The 15,570-nt window shown below is 55.5% G+C and overlaps 1 protein-coding gene across 1 annotated transcript; it reads right to left on the bottom strand.

Moving 5' to 3' along the window:
• Positions 1-1,509: 1,509 nt before the first annotated feature.
• On the bottom strand, positions 1,510-5,281 carry Foxf1 (forkhead box F1). The gene is made up of 2 exons (XM_032887696.1): positions 4,306-5,281; positions 1,510-2,979 (listed from the first exon to the last, which is right to left on the bottom strand). Exons 1-2 carry the CDS (start codon positions 5,279-5,281, stop codon positions 2,819-2,821), a joined length of 1,137 nt encoding a protein of 378 aa, XP_032743587.1. The 3' UTR covers positions 1,510-2,818.
• Positions 5,282-15,570: the final 10,289 nt, after the last annotated feature.

The raw sequence follows: 15,570 nt of genomic DNA, 5'->3' as shown, positions 1-15,570 counted from the left end.
CGGGAGACCTCGGCCCGCTGCTAGGCTATTTTCCCGGCCGAATCAGGCTGTTCTAAGCTTGCCTGGATCTCGGCCCTCCTCCGGGGCAGGCCGGACTTTCCCTCTCACCCTCCGGCGACATATCAGGCGAGAGGCAGAGCCAGGCCCCCATCCCCTGGGTCCTGGCCAGTTCTGCTCAAGGCGACTCTGGGTGACTTCCACCCAGCTGACCCTGATGTGGGGGAGCTGGGAAATCCCACTGAACCCCCGCACAAGAGCCTGGTGATAAGCCGGAATCCGGGGTCCACCGCAGGCCGCCGGGACACGGATCCGATCCGGGCCGCCTCCGCGCTCCGCTTGTCCTTATTGGGGCGCAGTCTGCCCTGGGAAGGGAGGCGCCCGGTCTCTAGGCAGCGAATCTACCTGCTTTCCTGCCCGAGGGGAGGCCTCGGCCTGCGGAGGACAGCCGGCCCTTGGCTTCGAACCTGCTTCAAGGCGCGGGACTGGGAGAGCAGCGAGGCCGCAGCCCCCGCCCGATGCTCCAGACGCCCCAGCTCCGGCTTTTCCCTGTCCTCTTTATCTGGGTTTTATAGACAGCTGTTAGTTGGGGACATTAATTGCCCGGACTAGTTTATTGATAATTTTGATGTAACAGAGCACCGCAGAAATTACCCTCCCGTCCAGAATGTCAAGTCTGAGAAGAAGCAGGTTCTGAGGCCCGACCCCACGGTGCGCAGACACTGCGGTGGGTCAGGACCGCGGCACCAAAAATACGGTTTATTATGTTTGTTTTCCTAGGTGGGCGGTTGGCGATGGAGATGGTGATCAGGGGAGACCCGGGTTTAGCTGTTCCTTGTCTCCAGAAGAGGCAGGAAAAAATACGTTTTAAAAGGGAAATAGGTTCGGGGCGGGTGCGTGGGCGGATCCCTGAGCACCCACCGATGGTCCCTTCCTGACTGGGTTTTTACAGGACTCCACAGGAGAAGGACATCGGGCAATTAAAAAATAAAAGTAGACAAAATAAGTAAAGCAAGCAAACAAACAAAGCTTTGAAGTTGTTTCGTTAGCCACAACCGAACGCAAGAGCGGCCAGGCTCACGCCTAGCATGAAGGGCACACTGGGCTCGGGGGAGCAAAAATAATTATACACAAACGCACGTAAAGACCGCGTGTGCGTGTGCGTGCGCGTGCGCGCACTTGCTTTCCCCTGAGATGAAGGACTATAGTTTTTCTTTAAATGTTTGATTATTTCTTCAAGCTAAGGAATGGCGACGTTTAGAGGGACGACGGGTGGGTTCATCTTCAAAAGACAGAAACGAAGAAAAAGTTATCCCTGCTCAGCTTTTACTCCAGTGTGAAATAAAGGACGAGGAGGGCTAATTAGGCAAAACAAAGTTTAGAATCACCTAGATTTAATCCCCCCATCCCCAGAGAGCTCAAGTTCCTGGGGTGACAATGAGTTGGTGTATTATCCCCCAATAAACCAGCCATTCGCATCTACGTCTAGCAGCAAGGGTTTCAGAGGCCTTGTACAAATGTTACACATTTTTATTTTTGTTCTTTTTGTAGGAAAAAAAAAGTACACAAAAAGCATACCCTCAGACTGTCCCTTTGATACAGTGCAGAAAGGAGGTTTAAAATATGTGTCACAGATGCCGCACCTTTTGCGGCCAAAATACTAAAATGGGGGGTGGGGTTGGGCAGTCCTTCATATTATATATATTTATATAAAACATATGGGAATTTGTTTTTACATGGATTGGTCTTCGTTTCAAATGTACAATGGATATCTAAAACAAACCACAACAACAACAACAACATCAACAATTCTACACGGCAAATATTGCCAACCAAGTCACACCATTAATACTGAGAGGGCAGGGCTACGTGGTGTTTTGAGAAGGAAGGAAAGCAGAATAAATAACAGGCTAAGCCTGTCTACGGTGTCAGAGCGCCTCGACTACACCGGCCGGGTCGAGCCTCGGGCCCCCCACATCCCAATGTGCTCCTTTCTTTTCCGAAAGTCACGGCAGAGACAGAAAAACACCCAGGGAAGACGTCAGAATGTGACTCCGAGTAAGGTGAAAGACGCTGGAGGAAGGGGGAGATGGAGGGGCCAGAGGCTGGGGCAGCATCTCGGCGGCCGGACACTGTTTTCTTTTTAAAAAGGACAAACAGTGGCTCCAGATATCTGTGTCATTCCCACAAAGATTCACCTGTGATCGCTGGAGGAGACCCCGGGTTTGCGAGAGGGGATGCCACCCCCGTGGCTCCATCGTCCTCCCCGGGAGGGAGGGGGGAATGGTCCAAGGGAGGTCTATGCATTTCAAGACATTCTTTCAAAAAGTTAAAAACTAAAAGATAAATACTCAACCAAAAATAGAAGTATTTGATAACGACTGGTCTCCCGTGTCCCTGCTTCTAAAAACTGTCCCTTGGTGTGTATGGGGGTGGAGAGACCTCGGCAGAATCCTTTCCATGTAGCTGGCTTTGCCCAGACACAGCACCTCCGCGGCCACTTTCAACGGGGTTGGAAATAAGTATTTTTTTAACTAACAGCTGCAGTCCGACCTGGCCGTGGGTCCCCATGGCCGCTGTTTTTGTTTTGTTTTGTTTTGTTTTGTTTTTTAGAAATTAGTGAGGGTTTTGGGGGGGTGGAGTTGCCAGCCGCTGCCCACAGTCTGTGTTGGGGTTTTCTTTACAAATAATCCGTTAGGGGTGGGGCTGGCCCTTTTCTCTTGCTGACGGGTTATACCTCCAGAATAAAGCAGTTTGTGGCGGTGAGCAGCTCCTGGTCCCTGGGCCGGCCAGGCTGGGCTGGAAGGCCCGTGGCCTCACCTCACATCACACATGGCTTGATGTCTTGATAGGTGACCTGCTGGTGATAGTAAGATCCTCCTCCAGTAGTGTGCATAGAAGAGGAGGCCATGGCATTGAAAGAGAAGACAAACTCCTTTCTGTCACACATGCTGGGCGACTGTGAGTGATACCGAGGGATGCCTGAAGGGTAGGGCGACAGCAGGAGGAAGAGCAAAACATTAGCTTATAGGGCAAGATCTTGTTCAGGACCAGGCCCAGAAGCCCCTACCTACACTTGGGTGTAGCTGGCAGCTCAGCCCGCTCTACAAACTCTTCCTAGCCCCACTTCCTAGCAAAACTGGTCTTCCTGGGGTTCCCAGCCCTTGGTGGGGACTGAACTGGGAAAGGGGAATGGCCCCTCGCTGTGCCTCCCTGGACCTGGACCTGGACTAAATCACTGGCTACAAGTCCTGCGTGTGGTGCTTCCTACTGCTCAGGCCTCTCCAGCCTGGACTCTGTGCCTGGCAGAGGGCTTCCTTGATGCGGAAGGGGAAGGCTGGGGAGGCCGTTACAGCTTCTGATGCCCGAGAGCCTGGGAGGCTGAGATCCCTACCTACAGTTGCCCCTTCAACCCTGGGGGAGGCAGAAGCCCAACGTGGGGTCGGAGGGATTCAAAGCCTGCATCAAAGATCGTCAGCTGAAGAGTCCCCTGAAGGACAGGCACCAGCAAAGGGGTGACCCTGTGGAGAGGTGGACCACCAGCTAACCACCTCTATCCTGTGTTCTGCCTCCTGGCCAGCTCTGACAGTTTATTTATGACTACCCCTCTACCCGCTTTTCCTTCCAGAACTAGGCTGGGAAGCTGAAAGCTATCTTCCTTTTCAGTGGGTGAGTCTGGGGTGGGCTCTGAGGGGCCTTGAAATCTGGATCCCGAGAACACAAAGAGCATTGGGGCTTGTAACTCGGACCCCCAGCTCCAGGCCTGGTCACCACATAGGGCCCGGCTTATGTCAGCACAAAATGCTCCTGGACTCACCAAACCAGGTTTCCTGAAGGGCCTGGGCTGGGCCTCTCGGTGTTTGGCCCAGGCCGCTTTGGGCCTAACTCTTGCTTTGGGCCTAACTCTTGCCTGACACAGATTCTTCACAGGAGAAGTACCAGAAAGGTGGGCCTGCCGGCCAGGGCTAGGCCCCTGTCTAGACACACAGGGCCTTTGCTAGAGATGAAGGAACCCACGTCCAATGGGCTTAAGAGCGCTGGAGTCTGAGTCCTTTTGGTGTGAATGGGGCCTACCTGGTCAGGCTTGGGGCAGCCAGAAAAGGAAAGCGAGAACCGAAACTAGACCAGTCTAAACCCGGGTTATCAAAACTGCGCTCACTTCTTGAAGAGCGAACAGTTGATACCCAAAGGTCCAGTGGACTGTTGCCTCACCTCCCACTTGGGGCTAACGCTCTAGAAACAAGACTGGTTCACAGTGGCTGTCAAGGCTTGGATCTGGGGTTGGAGTCCCTGAACCCCCGCACTCACCTTGCAATTCTGCTGGCCCGTTGTGACTGTTTTGGTGCAGGTATGGCTGGTCCAGGGAGTGCGTGGAGATGCTGCCAGACAGGGGGTTGGCCGCTGGGTTGCAAGGGGACAGAGGCTGTTGTTTGATGTAGGAAGCCCCGCTGTTGAGAGCGGCGGAGGCCGCGGGAGGCCAGGCTGCTGCGGAGCTGGAGTAAACGGCATGCGGCTCCATAACCCCGCCAGCGCCGGCCGGCAGCAGCGGAGAAGCGGGCACCGAGCTGTCGTGGTGCGGGTACTCCCCGGCCGCAGAGCCACCGCAGCCACCCATGTACGAGTGGCCGCCGTTGGAAGGCAGGTGTGGCACCGAGTGGCTGGGCAAAGCCATGCCGTCCACGTTGCCCGTCAAGTGGCCATTCATCATGCCCAAGCCGCCCTCCAGCGCCAGGCTGTTAGGCGCGCACGAGAGGCCTCCGGAGCCCTGGAAGCCGTAGGTGTCGGGAAGGTGGTTGAAGCCCAGCCCGTTCACCATGCTGTACACAGGCTTGAGCGCCTGGCATTTCCTTCGGAAGCCGCGCGGCCGCCGGCGGAACGAGCCCTCCTCGAACATAAACTCGCTAGCCGGGTCGATGGTCCAGTAGTGGCCCTTGCCGGGTCGCCCGAGGCCCTTGGGCAGTTTGATGAAGCACTCGTTGAGCGACAGGTTGTGGCGCACGGAGTTCTTCCAGCCCTGGTAGGCGCCGCGGAAGAAGGGGAAGCGCGCCTGAAGGAACTGGTAGATCTCGCTGAGCGTCAGGCGCTTGCTGGGCGAGCTCTGGATGGCCATGACGATGAGCGCGATGTACGAGTAGGGCGGCTTCTCCGGCCGCCGCACGCCGGCGTTAGTCTTCTTGGCCTTGGTGGGGCCCGCCGCCGCGGGGTCCATGGCCTGGCCGCCCGCTCCGCCTCCTCCTCCTGTGCCCCCGCCGTGCGGCGGCTGCTGCTTGTCGGGCGCGGACATCGGGTGGCTGCTGCCGCCGCCGCTGCCGCCGCTGCTCTGCGCCGCAGAGCCGGGAGGAGGAGGAGCAGGAGGGGAGGGAGGGGAGGGGGCTGCGCGGGGCGGCTGCACCTCTGCCGTCACTGCGGCTCCCGAGCGCGCCTCCCCCGCGCGCCCGCCCTCCCCAGGCGCGCTATTCTCCTCCTCCTCCCTGCGGGAGGCCACGCGCATCAGGGGGCCCAGCACCGCCCCCTGCCTTCCCCCCTCCCCACCCGGTGCGCGTCTTTGCGCCCCCGCAGCCTGCAGCGTCCGATCCCCTGTAGCTACTCAGTCGGCTCAAGTCCCCCCTCCCAGGTCCCTCCCCACGCGTCCCCAGCCCCCCCCCCACTCCCGCTCCCCCGACTGCAGCCCGCCCCGCCTCTGCCGACCTGGACCCGGTGCGCCGGTCCCTGCCTCCTAGGCCCGGAAGACCGGGCTGGACACGCGCCCGGGACCCCGGTCTTCCCGGCGCACTGAGCTGCGGCGGTGGCGGAGGCCTTGGGTCGCGACCAGAGCGAGCGATTGGGTTCCCGGCCCGGGGCAGGACGGCGTAAGTTCCCGAGAGGGACCGCCTCCCCTCACTCCCCGCCCTGGGAAGCGCTGCGCCGGCGCCCGGAGCTCCTCGGACTCGCCCAACCGCGCTGCAGCCACTACCCGGGCCGAGCGCGGGCGGGCGGAAAACGAAACCGCAGGCGACTTAGCGGGCGCTTTGTCTCCAAGCGCGCAGCAAGCGGGACCCGGAGAGTGGCTTAAGGTCGTGCAGTGCCACGAATCGCACAGGTTCCCTAGCAGGCGGCTCGGTGCACTCATTCATGAAGGAGCGCACACGCGTGCATTAACACGCGCCCAGAGCGCACACGCAACGATGCCCCCAAGCGAATCCGCAAATCACCAACTCAGACGCTCCGGCTTGCACCCAGTGCGCGCCCCACTCACTCTCCCTAGGGTCCCCCAGGAGCTGCCACTCCCAGATCTGAACATAGCAAAGTCTCCTCAAAGCCCCCTCCCCCAACGCTTGACTCTGAAATCCGCTTAGTTGGCCCCGCGGCCCCGTGTCCCCTTTTACAAGCGCAGGTTCTGATTTCCTGAGAGATGGCAAAGTCCCGGGCAGGAAGTTTACAAGGCTCAACGTAAACACGTTCCGGGGGATCCTTTAATAATAAGAGTAGAGAAGCCCGCGGGCGCGGGGGGAGTTGGCCTGATGCCCCTATGGGCTCGGCCTGCCGCCGCCGCGGGGCCTCCGATGCTGCGCGCCAGGCCGGGTTCCGGAAAGCGGGTGGCGCAGGCGGGGAGCGCCGTAGGGAGCGGCCCTGGCTGCGGGGTCGCGGCCGTGGAGAGGTGGTGCAGGGCGCAGGACCGCTGAAGATCCCAGCTGGACTCTGCGCGCCCGAAACCAGGTGAGTGCCGGCCTTCCGCAGCCCAGACGCGCGGGAGCCGGGAGCCCTAGTAGCAGGGAGGGTGACGAGGGGGTGCGAGGGACGGTGGAGCTAGACGGTTGAGCCCTGGCGTGAGCTGGGAGAAAAGTGTACGCTGGTCTTCAAAGCCTGCTGGCCTCAAGTTTCTTTGGATTCCTGGTTCCCCATTTTGAACCCACCCCCCACGCCTTCAGCTTTGGTGGTAGGCGCCTTGTCGCCTTCGAGGCGCCTGGCACATCTGTGCGAGGGTCTAGGGGCTTACTGACTTAGGTTGCTGCTCTGTAGCCGGCTCCTTTGGCAGGGCCGGGTTCGCAGGAGGCGAGAGTCGCCATCCTGGAACTTTCTCCAGGACAGATTTCAGAATTCTGTGGTTCAACTAAAGAAAAAGAACGGAAGGGGACATGAACGCTTATGTGTGGCAGTGTGTTCGTGCACATAGACGCTCTGTCAAGCCGGTTTCTGCGTTACAGTCGGCCTAGCCAGCATACCTCAGCACCATTCACAGGTCTTCTCAGGGGCCCCACCCTGGGAGGACGCACCACACGTAGCCAGCAAGCTGCCAACTGTGCCTTCACCCACACATGGCCACAGGATCACAAGAATGGGCCTTGTAGACCAGGGCACACCCTCCCAACCCAAGCCACACATTCCCACACCCCTAATTTTTTCCTCTTCTTTTCTTTTTTCCCTTTCATTTCCTCTCCATTATTTTCTTTTTATTTCCATTTTACTCCCCACCTTCAACTCCAGACCTGGGGACTCTGGGCTGTACCTCAGGGAGGGGCGTTCCCAGAAAGGCGCTACACATCTGGCCTTTAGTGGCAAGAAGTGAGCTGAGGAAGGCAAGGCGGACAATTTCTCAGCCAGCACAGGCTGCATTTTGCATGCTCCCCCAATCCAAGAAAGTGGTTGAGGCTGTGCTTCTGACCTCAGACCAAGGGTCCCTCAAATCGAGGGGCATGAAGCCCTTTTCCAGTTAGAGGATTTTTGCAGATAGGTGACTTCCAGATCTGTCCCCCTCCCCAAAGTCCCTCCCTTGGAGGCTCCTTAAGTTGTTTTGTAGAGAAGTTTCCTTTGCAGGGGAGGAAACTGAAGTCCGAGTTCTACTAGCTCTTCAGGCCTAGACCCTAAAGCAGCCTGTGAGGGTAGCAGTCACCCTGGCAGGGAAGAAGGGGGGGGGTGGGAGCAGCCCGAGGCTCAATCCAAATTCCCACTTTCCACTGAGGAGGGAGATGGCTGTGGCTTAGAGGAGGACCCTTTACACAGTTAAACTCCAGGTATAGTAACCAGGGGGCTTGCCTGTGTGTCTTAAAACAGCTCTCAGACACTGTGAGATCTCCTGAAATCTAGCATTTTTGAAGAGGAGAGACAGAGGTTCAGTCGTAGGGATCTATCAGTGGCTCCCCTTGCTTGAGGAGTACATCTCCTGGCCCCATAAACTATCTACAAAAGCGCTTTTATAAAGTGTCAACCGGGACTGGGGGGCCAGGGGGAGGGAGCATGTCAAGCCCTTGGTCATTTTGTGTAACTAGTACGAATCTGACTTCAGGAGCAGGGTCACCATGCTTCCCTCCTGAGAGGCTGCGGGAGCTGCTTTTCCCAATAATTCCAGTGTAGGACCAGTCACAAATTTAGATGTTCCCTGCGTAGGCCATTTTTGTACTGAACCAAGTTTTTCCCTTTCAACGAGGCTCCAACTAAAGCACCCACTTCTTAAGGTTGCGGCAGCAATTAGACGGGACTACAGGAAAAGACGAATGTCACACTAAGTGCCCCGGAGAGCAAGCAGCCCCAGGGAGGCAGGCTCCGGATCTGTAGCAAGATACTTGCTCTCAGTTGAAAATCCAAAAGACTCCCTCTCCATCCCAAATCAAATCCCTGCGCTTAGCACTGGTCCCAGGAATGCCCACATTTCGGGGAGGACGCCCCCACTCCGGGGGCCCCAGGTATCTGCGCTGGCTAATTGCTTAAGTGAAGCCGCCGGCCGAGAGAGCGCCCGGCGAAATCCGAGCGCGGAACCAGATCCTGCTTCGGCCGTCGGGCCGCGGGCGCCGCCGACCACCCACCGCGAGGCCGGCCGCCCTGCTGCACAGAGCAAGGGCCGACCCCACGCGGGACTGCGCATCCCCAGCATCCAGAGGGAGCGCGAGGGATGCGGACCGAAGTGCAGGGATGGAGAGGGGAGGGAACGTGATGTGGACAACTCAGCCTTTGGGCACCAGAATCCGGAGTGCCGCTTGCCCAATGAGGTGACTCGTGGGCAAAGAGCACGCGTGGGGGCAGGTACCAGGAACTTCCCTGGTAACTCGAGAGAGGGGGAGGTAGATGTAGAGGGTGAACGGCGAGCAAACAAATACCATGCATTCAGCCCTGCTCACGACTGGAAGACTTGGTGTGGTGGCTTCATGTGCAATCAACATTTGAAGATTCTGAATGGGCAGGACTCTCAGTCTATCCACCGGCTTAGCTGGTAGATTTGTCCATCTAAAGTGTGTACAGAAACACTCAGTTCCGTTGTGACGCTGGCAAAAACCAGAGAGCAGCGGCAGTCTGTAATTCCAGCACTCAAGTTGTGGAGTCAGGAGATTCAGAAGTTCAAGGTCGGTCGTCCTTGAATTTAGCAAGTTCAGGGCCAGCCTGGGATATCTGAGATCCCAGCTCCACAAATTAAAAAAAAAAAAAAATAGAGGACACACCCTGTATGCACGGACAATGCTGGATTGTGAGGTGTAATTACACCTGCAGGGTGTAACTGCTTTATGCAGAGTGGAGAAATCTGGACAGGACTGTGTGTTACAGGCGGAATGTTCTAGAGTGTTCTAAATATGTGCCCAGAAGGTAGAATATTGTAACTCTGCAGGCCTCAGGAAAACGGCAATAGGATGTAGAGAATGCTGTGAGCAGTTTCTGTCAGGGGTGTGGGATGTGGTGCCCTTGAAACAAGGGGTGCGGTAAGGGGGACTGGGTGTTCTGCCTAACCAAAGCCAGGCGAGTTGCTCTCTGGGGAAGGAGGTGAGGGGAGCAGAGGGCTCATCCTGTCTGACGCTTTCCAAGTGCTCTCACCAGCTTCTGAAACTTGTATCTCCACTAGGCGCTCAGCTCTGAGAACAGGTTAATAATTTAGTTTAAAAAAAAAAATAAGGCTGTGGATGTGGCACAATTGGCAAAAACAAACAAACAACAACAAAAACTCAAAACAAAACCTCCAAACCAAACCAAAAGTTCGCTTGCCAAGCATGCACAAAGCCCTGAGATCCATACTCAGAACCGGATAAATCAGGCTTGGTATGAGCCTGTAATCCGGACACTTGGGAGGTAGAGGGACAGGAGGATCAGAAATTCAAGGTCATCCTGAGCTACACAGTGAGTTTAAGGGTAACCTGGGCTACAGGACACTGTCTAAACAAGTAAATAAGAAAGCCAGCACTCGATGCCAAAGCCTGAGCTTGCTTTCTCCTCATTGGCCTTACATCCCAAAGCCTCATTTTCCATGACGTCCTTCAGTGAAATATTCGATGGCACTGCAGTCCCGGAATTTACAGCTCTTCCCTAAGAGAGACAGTCGGTCCGGGGAGCGTTCCCGGATGGACAGTCAGATCCTGTTACTCTAAGGCTGGGTTCTGACGCCTGGGTTCCTAGGCAGCTCTTTCCTCCCGCAGAGGCGCCCCAACAATCTCCAAACATTTTCATTCCATCTGCCTGAGCCGGTGTACTTAGAAAGATGGAGAGAAGGGCGTGTGTGTGTGTGTGTGTGTGTGTGTGTGTGTGTGTGTGTGAGAGAGAGAGAGAGAGAGAGAGACAGACAGACAGACAGACAGACAGATAGATAGATTTCTGGGGAGGGATCAGAGCAAAGGAGCACTCATCATCACAGAGAGTTGAGGATGCAAAGGGGTTTGGGGGGGGGGTCCCAGAGACATTAGAACTGAGTTAGAGATTGAGAGGATGCTGAATGGGCTTCCAAACTAAGCCAACAGGGAAACACACATTAAATGTCAAGGGCTAGATATTTTTATTTTTATGTTCGTGATGAGGAGAAATCCAGTACGACAGAGCCCACGACACAGCACACACACAGTCCGCAGGAACACCCAGAGGGGAACCGATGAAGTGAGAGAGGCTGCAACCAGGAGCTAAAACAGTCTGGCAGGGAGACAGGCTCAGATATGTGTCTTTTTTTTTCTTTTTCATTTTTCCGGAGCTGGGGACCGAACCCAGGGCCTTGCGTTTGCTAGGCAAGCGCTCTACCGCTGAGCTAAATCCCCAACCCTCAGATCTGTGTCTTAAAACCCAGCAATTGCAACCCCTGGTGTTCAGGGCTCACTACTCAGGTGCCCGCAGCCGGCAGCCTCAGCACAGCGCAGTGGGATCAGCAGTTTGCCCCATCAATGCTGTTAGAGGGCATTGAAAAGGGGCCTGGGGAGACTGCAGAGGGAAACAAAGTCCCCCCAGTCTGGCCATCAAGAGAGGAGAGAGCTCACCTGCCAGCTCCCAGCAAAGGCCCAGGCTTGGCTGAAAAAGTAGGGGTGACCTCCCCCTGCCAGCACAGTGTGGATATTATATATTCTCTGTCTGTCTCTCTGTCCGTCTGTCACTCCCTCTTCTTTTGTGCCCCAGCCCAGTTAGAAGGATTTATATTTGGGCTTGTGGTGGTCAGACCTGCTTTGTGCGTTCAGGTTGTAAGAATGAACTAATTATGGCTGTGTGTGTGAGGGGTGGCAGTTTCTAGGGAATCAGAGAGGAAATGAGGTTGGAACACATGGGATGGGGTGAGGGTGATAGCTGGCTGGCACCTGCGATCCAGAAGGCTGAGGCAGGAGGATTTCCATGAGTTTGAGGGAAAAAAGAAGTTAGGACGGGAAGTCAGTAGTACACACCTGGGGAGACTAGAGGTGTGCACAAGGCATCTTCGATGAGAGGCTTGAAGCCCAGGCTGAGAACCCTCAGGGAAAGTGTATGTGTCTGCTGCAGGATGGGGTCCTGAGTGTGTGTGTGTGTGTGTGTGTGTGTGTGTGTGTGTGTGTGCGCGCGTGCTCCTTGTGCCTGTAACTGTTTGCATGCTCCTATGCCCCTTTGTGTGCGTGAGCACACACCTGTGTATGTTTGCACAATCCTATGCCTGTATGTGTACACACGTGCCTGTGTGTGTCTTTGTGTGCCTGTGCATGTGTGATCTGTGCCTATGAATGTGTGCACACTCCTATGCCTTTGTGTGTGTGAGCACACACGCCTGTGCCTGTGTGCATGCTCCTATGCCTGTAGGTGTGTACATGTGCCTGTGTGCCTGTGTATGTGATGTGATGTGTGTGTGTGCGCGCGCGTGTGTGTGTTTTGGTGAGGAACTCCACTCTGATTACCCATTGTTGGCACATAAAGTCCCAGAAGCAAAAATTACAGGACTGTCAAGGTACTTGCCTCAGTTTCTTCATTTTGCCAACAGGAAAATGTCTGCCCATCCCTGGGCTGACCCAGGGTAGCAGAGACATCAGAACTCAGTGTTTTAGGAGCCTGGCGGTCTGGGAGGAAAAGACGCTGTAAACCCAAACCATGTTAAATTGTTAACCGAACAACACATATAACCACTCAGGCCCTGTAGTAAGGATTTATGGTTACGTTTGGGTTCCATCGCTCTGTGGCCCGGAGCCAGTGGCCTTGCCTCTCTGTGCAAACAAGAATAATACAGTCTCTCTTCTGTGTGGTTGAGAGGATCAGGCCTGCCAGTAATTGTTGGCTGGGGTTGCTCTTCCCAAGGTGCAGAGGTCCCAGGAGCCTTGCTCTTTACAGGGCTGAAGGGTGAGAGTTAACAGCCCCACTTTGAGGCAGCCCCTCAAAGTGGTGGAGCCCAACCCCAGGTGGGAGAGCTAACGGGAAGGAGGGACAGGTGAGGGACGAGTGCTCCTGCCTGCTTTCAGAGAGAAGGGTGGGGCTTTGGGTAACACAGAGCTCTTCCCACACAGAGAAGCTGGTGCCAGCTAGGTGCCCGCTTCTACGGAGCTAGTCCTGGCCTCAGCCCCGGAAGATCTTCCCACTCTGGTAGGATGTTGTCTTGGAGCAGTCTCCTTCCCCATTCAGGGGCTGTGATTTCTTCAAAATCACCGGCTTCCCTTCAGGGCTACTCTGAAGACTGCAGGGCAGCCTGGGAGAGCTCTGAGTACCTGCCCGCTCAGCCACTCCATGGTGGGGCAGCGAGGCTCATCCTGGGGTGAACGGGAAGGTCTCAGTACCCTGAGAGCTGGTTGAAGGGTCTTCCCTTTGGATGGATGTGGAGATCCCTTCAGTGCTGCCAACGGGGAGGAGCTGGGAGATTCAGGGTCCTGGGCATAAGGCAAACTTGATGCTGGTGCACTAGCTTCTCATGCATGTCTGTCTTTCTCTTACCTTTTATCTTATCCCCCGCCCCACCCCATCTCTGTTCGTGTTGTTGTTGTGTTTTTTGTTTTTTGTGTTTCGTTTTGTTTTTTGTTTTCCTCCGGCTGTCTTGGAACTCACTCTGCACACCAGGCTGCCCTCCAGCTCAGAGATCTGCCTGCCTCTTCCTCTTGAATGCTGGGATTAAAGGAGTCCGACACCACTGCAGCCACTCCACCACAGTGAACAAAAGCACATCTTCAGCTCCCCACGCCAGTTCCACTGGTTCGCCTCTCGGTTCTGGGCAGGAGGGCAGGACAAGCGAGTGGGGCGGGGGAGCAAGTTTCCCAGCAGCACTTTCTCCTGCCCGTTTCTGAGAAGTGGCCGGGAGGGGGTGGAGTGGGGCTGGCTGACCACCTCTGGAGCAGCAGGGTTCTCAGAACGGCCCCAGTCAAGTAGGTGACTCACCCTCCGACCTCCCCTGTCTGGGGAGTTAAGGGAGAGTCCTACCGGAGGGTACTGTCAAGGTGTGAACTTGTAAGAGAAGGGCTTTTGAGCAAAAGGGGCTGCTTTTTTGGGGAGGGGCCAGAGCTCTCAGTTCCCTTCACAAACAGACCCAAGAGTGAGTGTTTATGGACTAGGCTTGGAGAAACCCACTCGTACCCAGAGAGACCCTTAGTCCCTTGCGGTTTAAGATTCTTTCTCTATTCTCTCTCCCACGTCTCCTGTGTCTCTGCCCCCCCCCCTTTAGGGCTTTTATTTCTTGCTACCCACTCAACTTGCAAGGTGTTACCAGCCAGCAGTATTTACTCCCACACAGCCCCAGCCTAGTCAGGCAAATTAACGTACAAAACAAAAGGGGTTAAAAACACCACCAAGCGACTGGGTGAGCTTTTTTTTTATTTGATGAGGTTTATTTTCACAAAGCTCAGCTGTACCCCCAATTCTTTACAGTTTGATCGCTTGCAGTCTCTAGTCCCTGTTCGTTTTGAAAGGAATTTCCCCGCCTCACTCGTACTTGGGGGTTCCCTACCCCAGCACCAGGTCCTCCCACACCCCGCGTTCTTAGTAGTTCTCAATTAATTGCCGGCAAAAATTCTGTCCCTGGCATGTGAACATGTTCATAATTAGCTGCGTTTTTTTTTTGAAAATATAAACGCAAACATATTTCAAATACTTCGTACTATCCTTAGGTCAGGTCTATTTGGAATCTTCCCTCGAGCCTCTCTTCCCTCTGTGAAGCCTTCTCTACTGCTGCCCTCTGATGGGGTCATTATTTTTCCTGCAAATTGGGCTAAGACCTATTTAATTCACCATGAAAACCAACCTAATTAGGAATCGAATTCGCTCTTTCGTGGGCTTAAACGAGAGGGTTTTCTTCTCCCTCCCTCTCTTCCTCCGTCAGTCCGTCCGTCCGTCCCTCCCAGCTCCGAGCTGGTTTTCTTCGGGCTTTCTGAACTCCTTCCTACAGAGGCGAGCACCACGCTGCCCTTAGCAGCCTCCTACCTGCTCCTAAGTTTTCCTCTCTCTCCTTTTTTAAGCAGCCGAGCCCCGCTCGATTCTGTGAGTCTGTCGGTGACATTTTTCCCTCATCGTAGTCTCCCAGGAATAAAACATCTCTCTCTCTCTGGCTGGCCTTCGGCCGAGGCGGTATGCTGTTGCTCTGGATGAAGGCAGTACCGTTAGTAGCTGACTGAGTCGGCCGGTTCTGGCCGGGTGACCCCAGCTGCAGCGGGGATCCGAGTCCTCTAGGGCAAGGCAGCGGGAGGGTGCCTGGCTGGTTCCCGTCGCTCTACGCAAAGAGCAGTTCTTTTACTGCGGTTGGGCTAATGACGGGTCCTGATTTTGTGAACTCGGTGTTTATTTTCGCTCCACCAGCCGGGGGAGGAGTGCAAGCTGGGGAAAGACCCTCGGGCCCAAATCTTCTGGGAAACCTGCTGAGGCTCCGTCCTAGTGCACCCCATCTCTGCAAAAACCAGTCGGGCAATGGCCATCCCGGTTAGGGTAGGTTTCAGCCTTTCTTCCCTCTTGCTCCCACGATAGGGGAGCCAGGGCCGTCAGACACAGGGATATATACATCAGCTACTTTCTGGGGGGGACCCACTTCAGCACCTTCTGCCCTGGACACCTCCTTTGGCCGAGTGAGTTCTGAGTACCCAACCCTGGGTACAGGCCCTCCATTCTGGGGCCAGGAGGGGAGAAGTGAGCAAGGGTGCCGGGTGGATTCTGCAGCCCAAACTGCCTCTGAGGTGAGGTGTGTTTCATCCAATACTGGACATAAAAAACCCAAGAGGTGTTCTCAAGTTGGGAGACGGCGGATCCAGTCATGAAAAACCCTTAGGGTCACATCAAGAAGGGGTGTTGTTACATCAAGGCTGGCTTCCAACTCCACCTGCCCTGGAAGCCGGTGGCATCTGGTTGATTTTCCAGTACTTTCAATTTTCAGTTCCAGCGATCATGATCACAGGGCCCACATGGAAACCAGAGAGCCCCTAACAGACCGCACCAGCG

The sequence above is a fragment of the Rattus rattus genome, chromosome 17 (genome assembly GCF_011064425.1).
Source record: "Rattus rattus isolate New Zealand chromosome 17, Rrattus_CSIRO_v1, whole genome shotgun sequence".
NCBI classification, from domain to species: Eukaryota; Metazoa; Chordata; class Mammalia; order Rodentia; family Muridae; genus Rattus; species Rattus rattus.
Note: the sequence above shows the minus strand (reverse complement) of the source record. Positions and strands in the feature narration are given on the sequence as shown.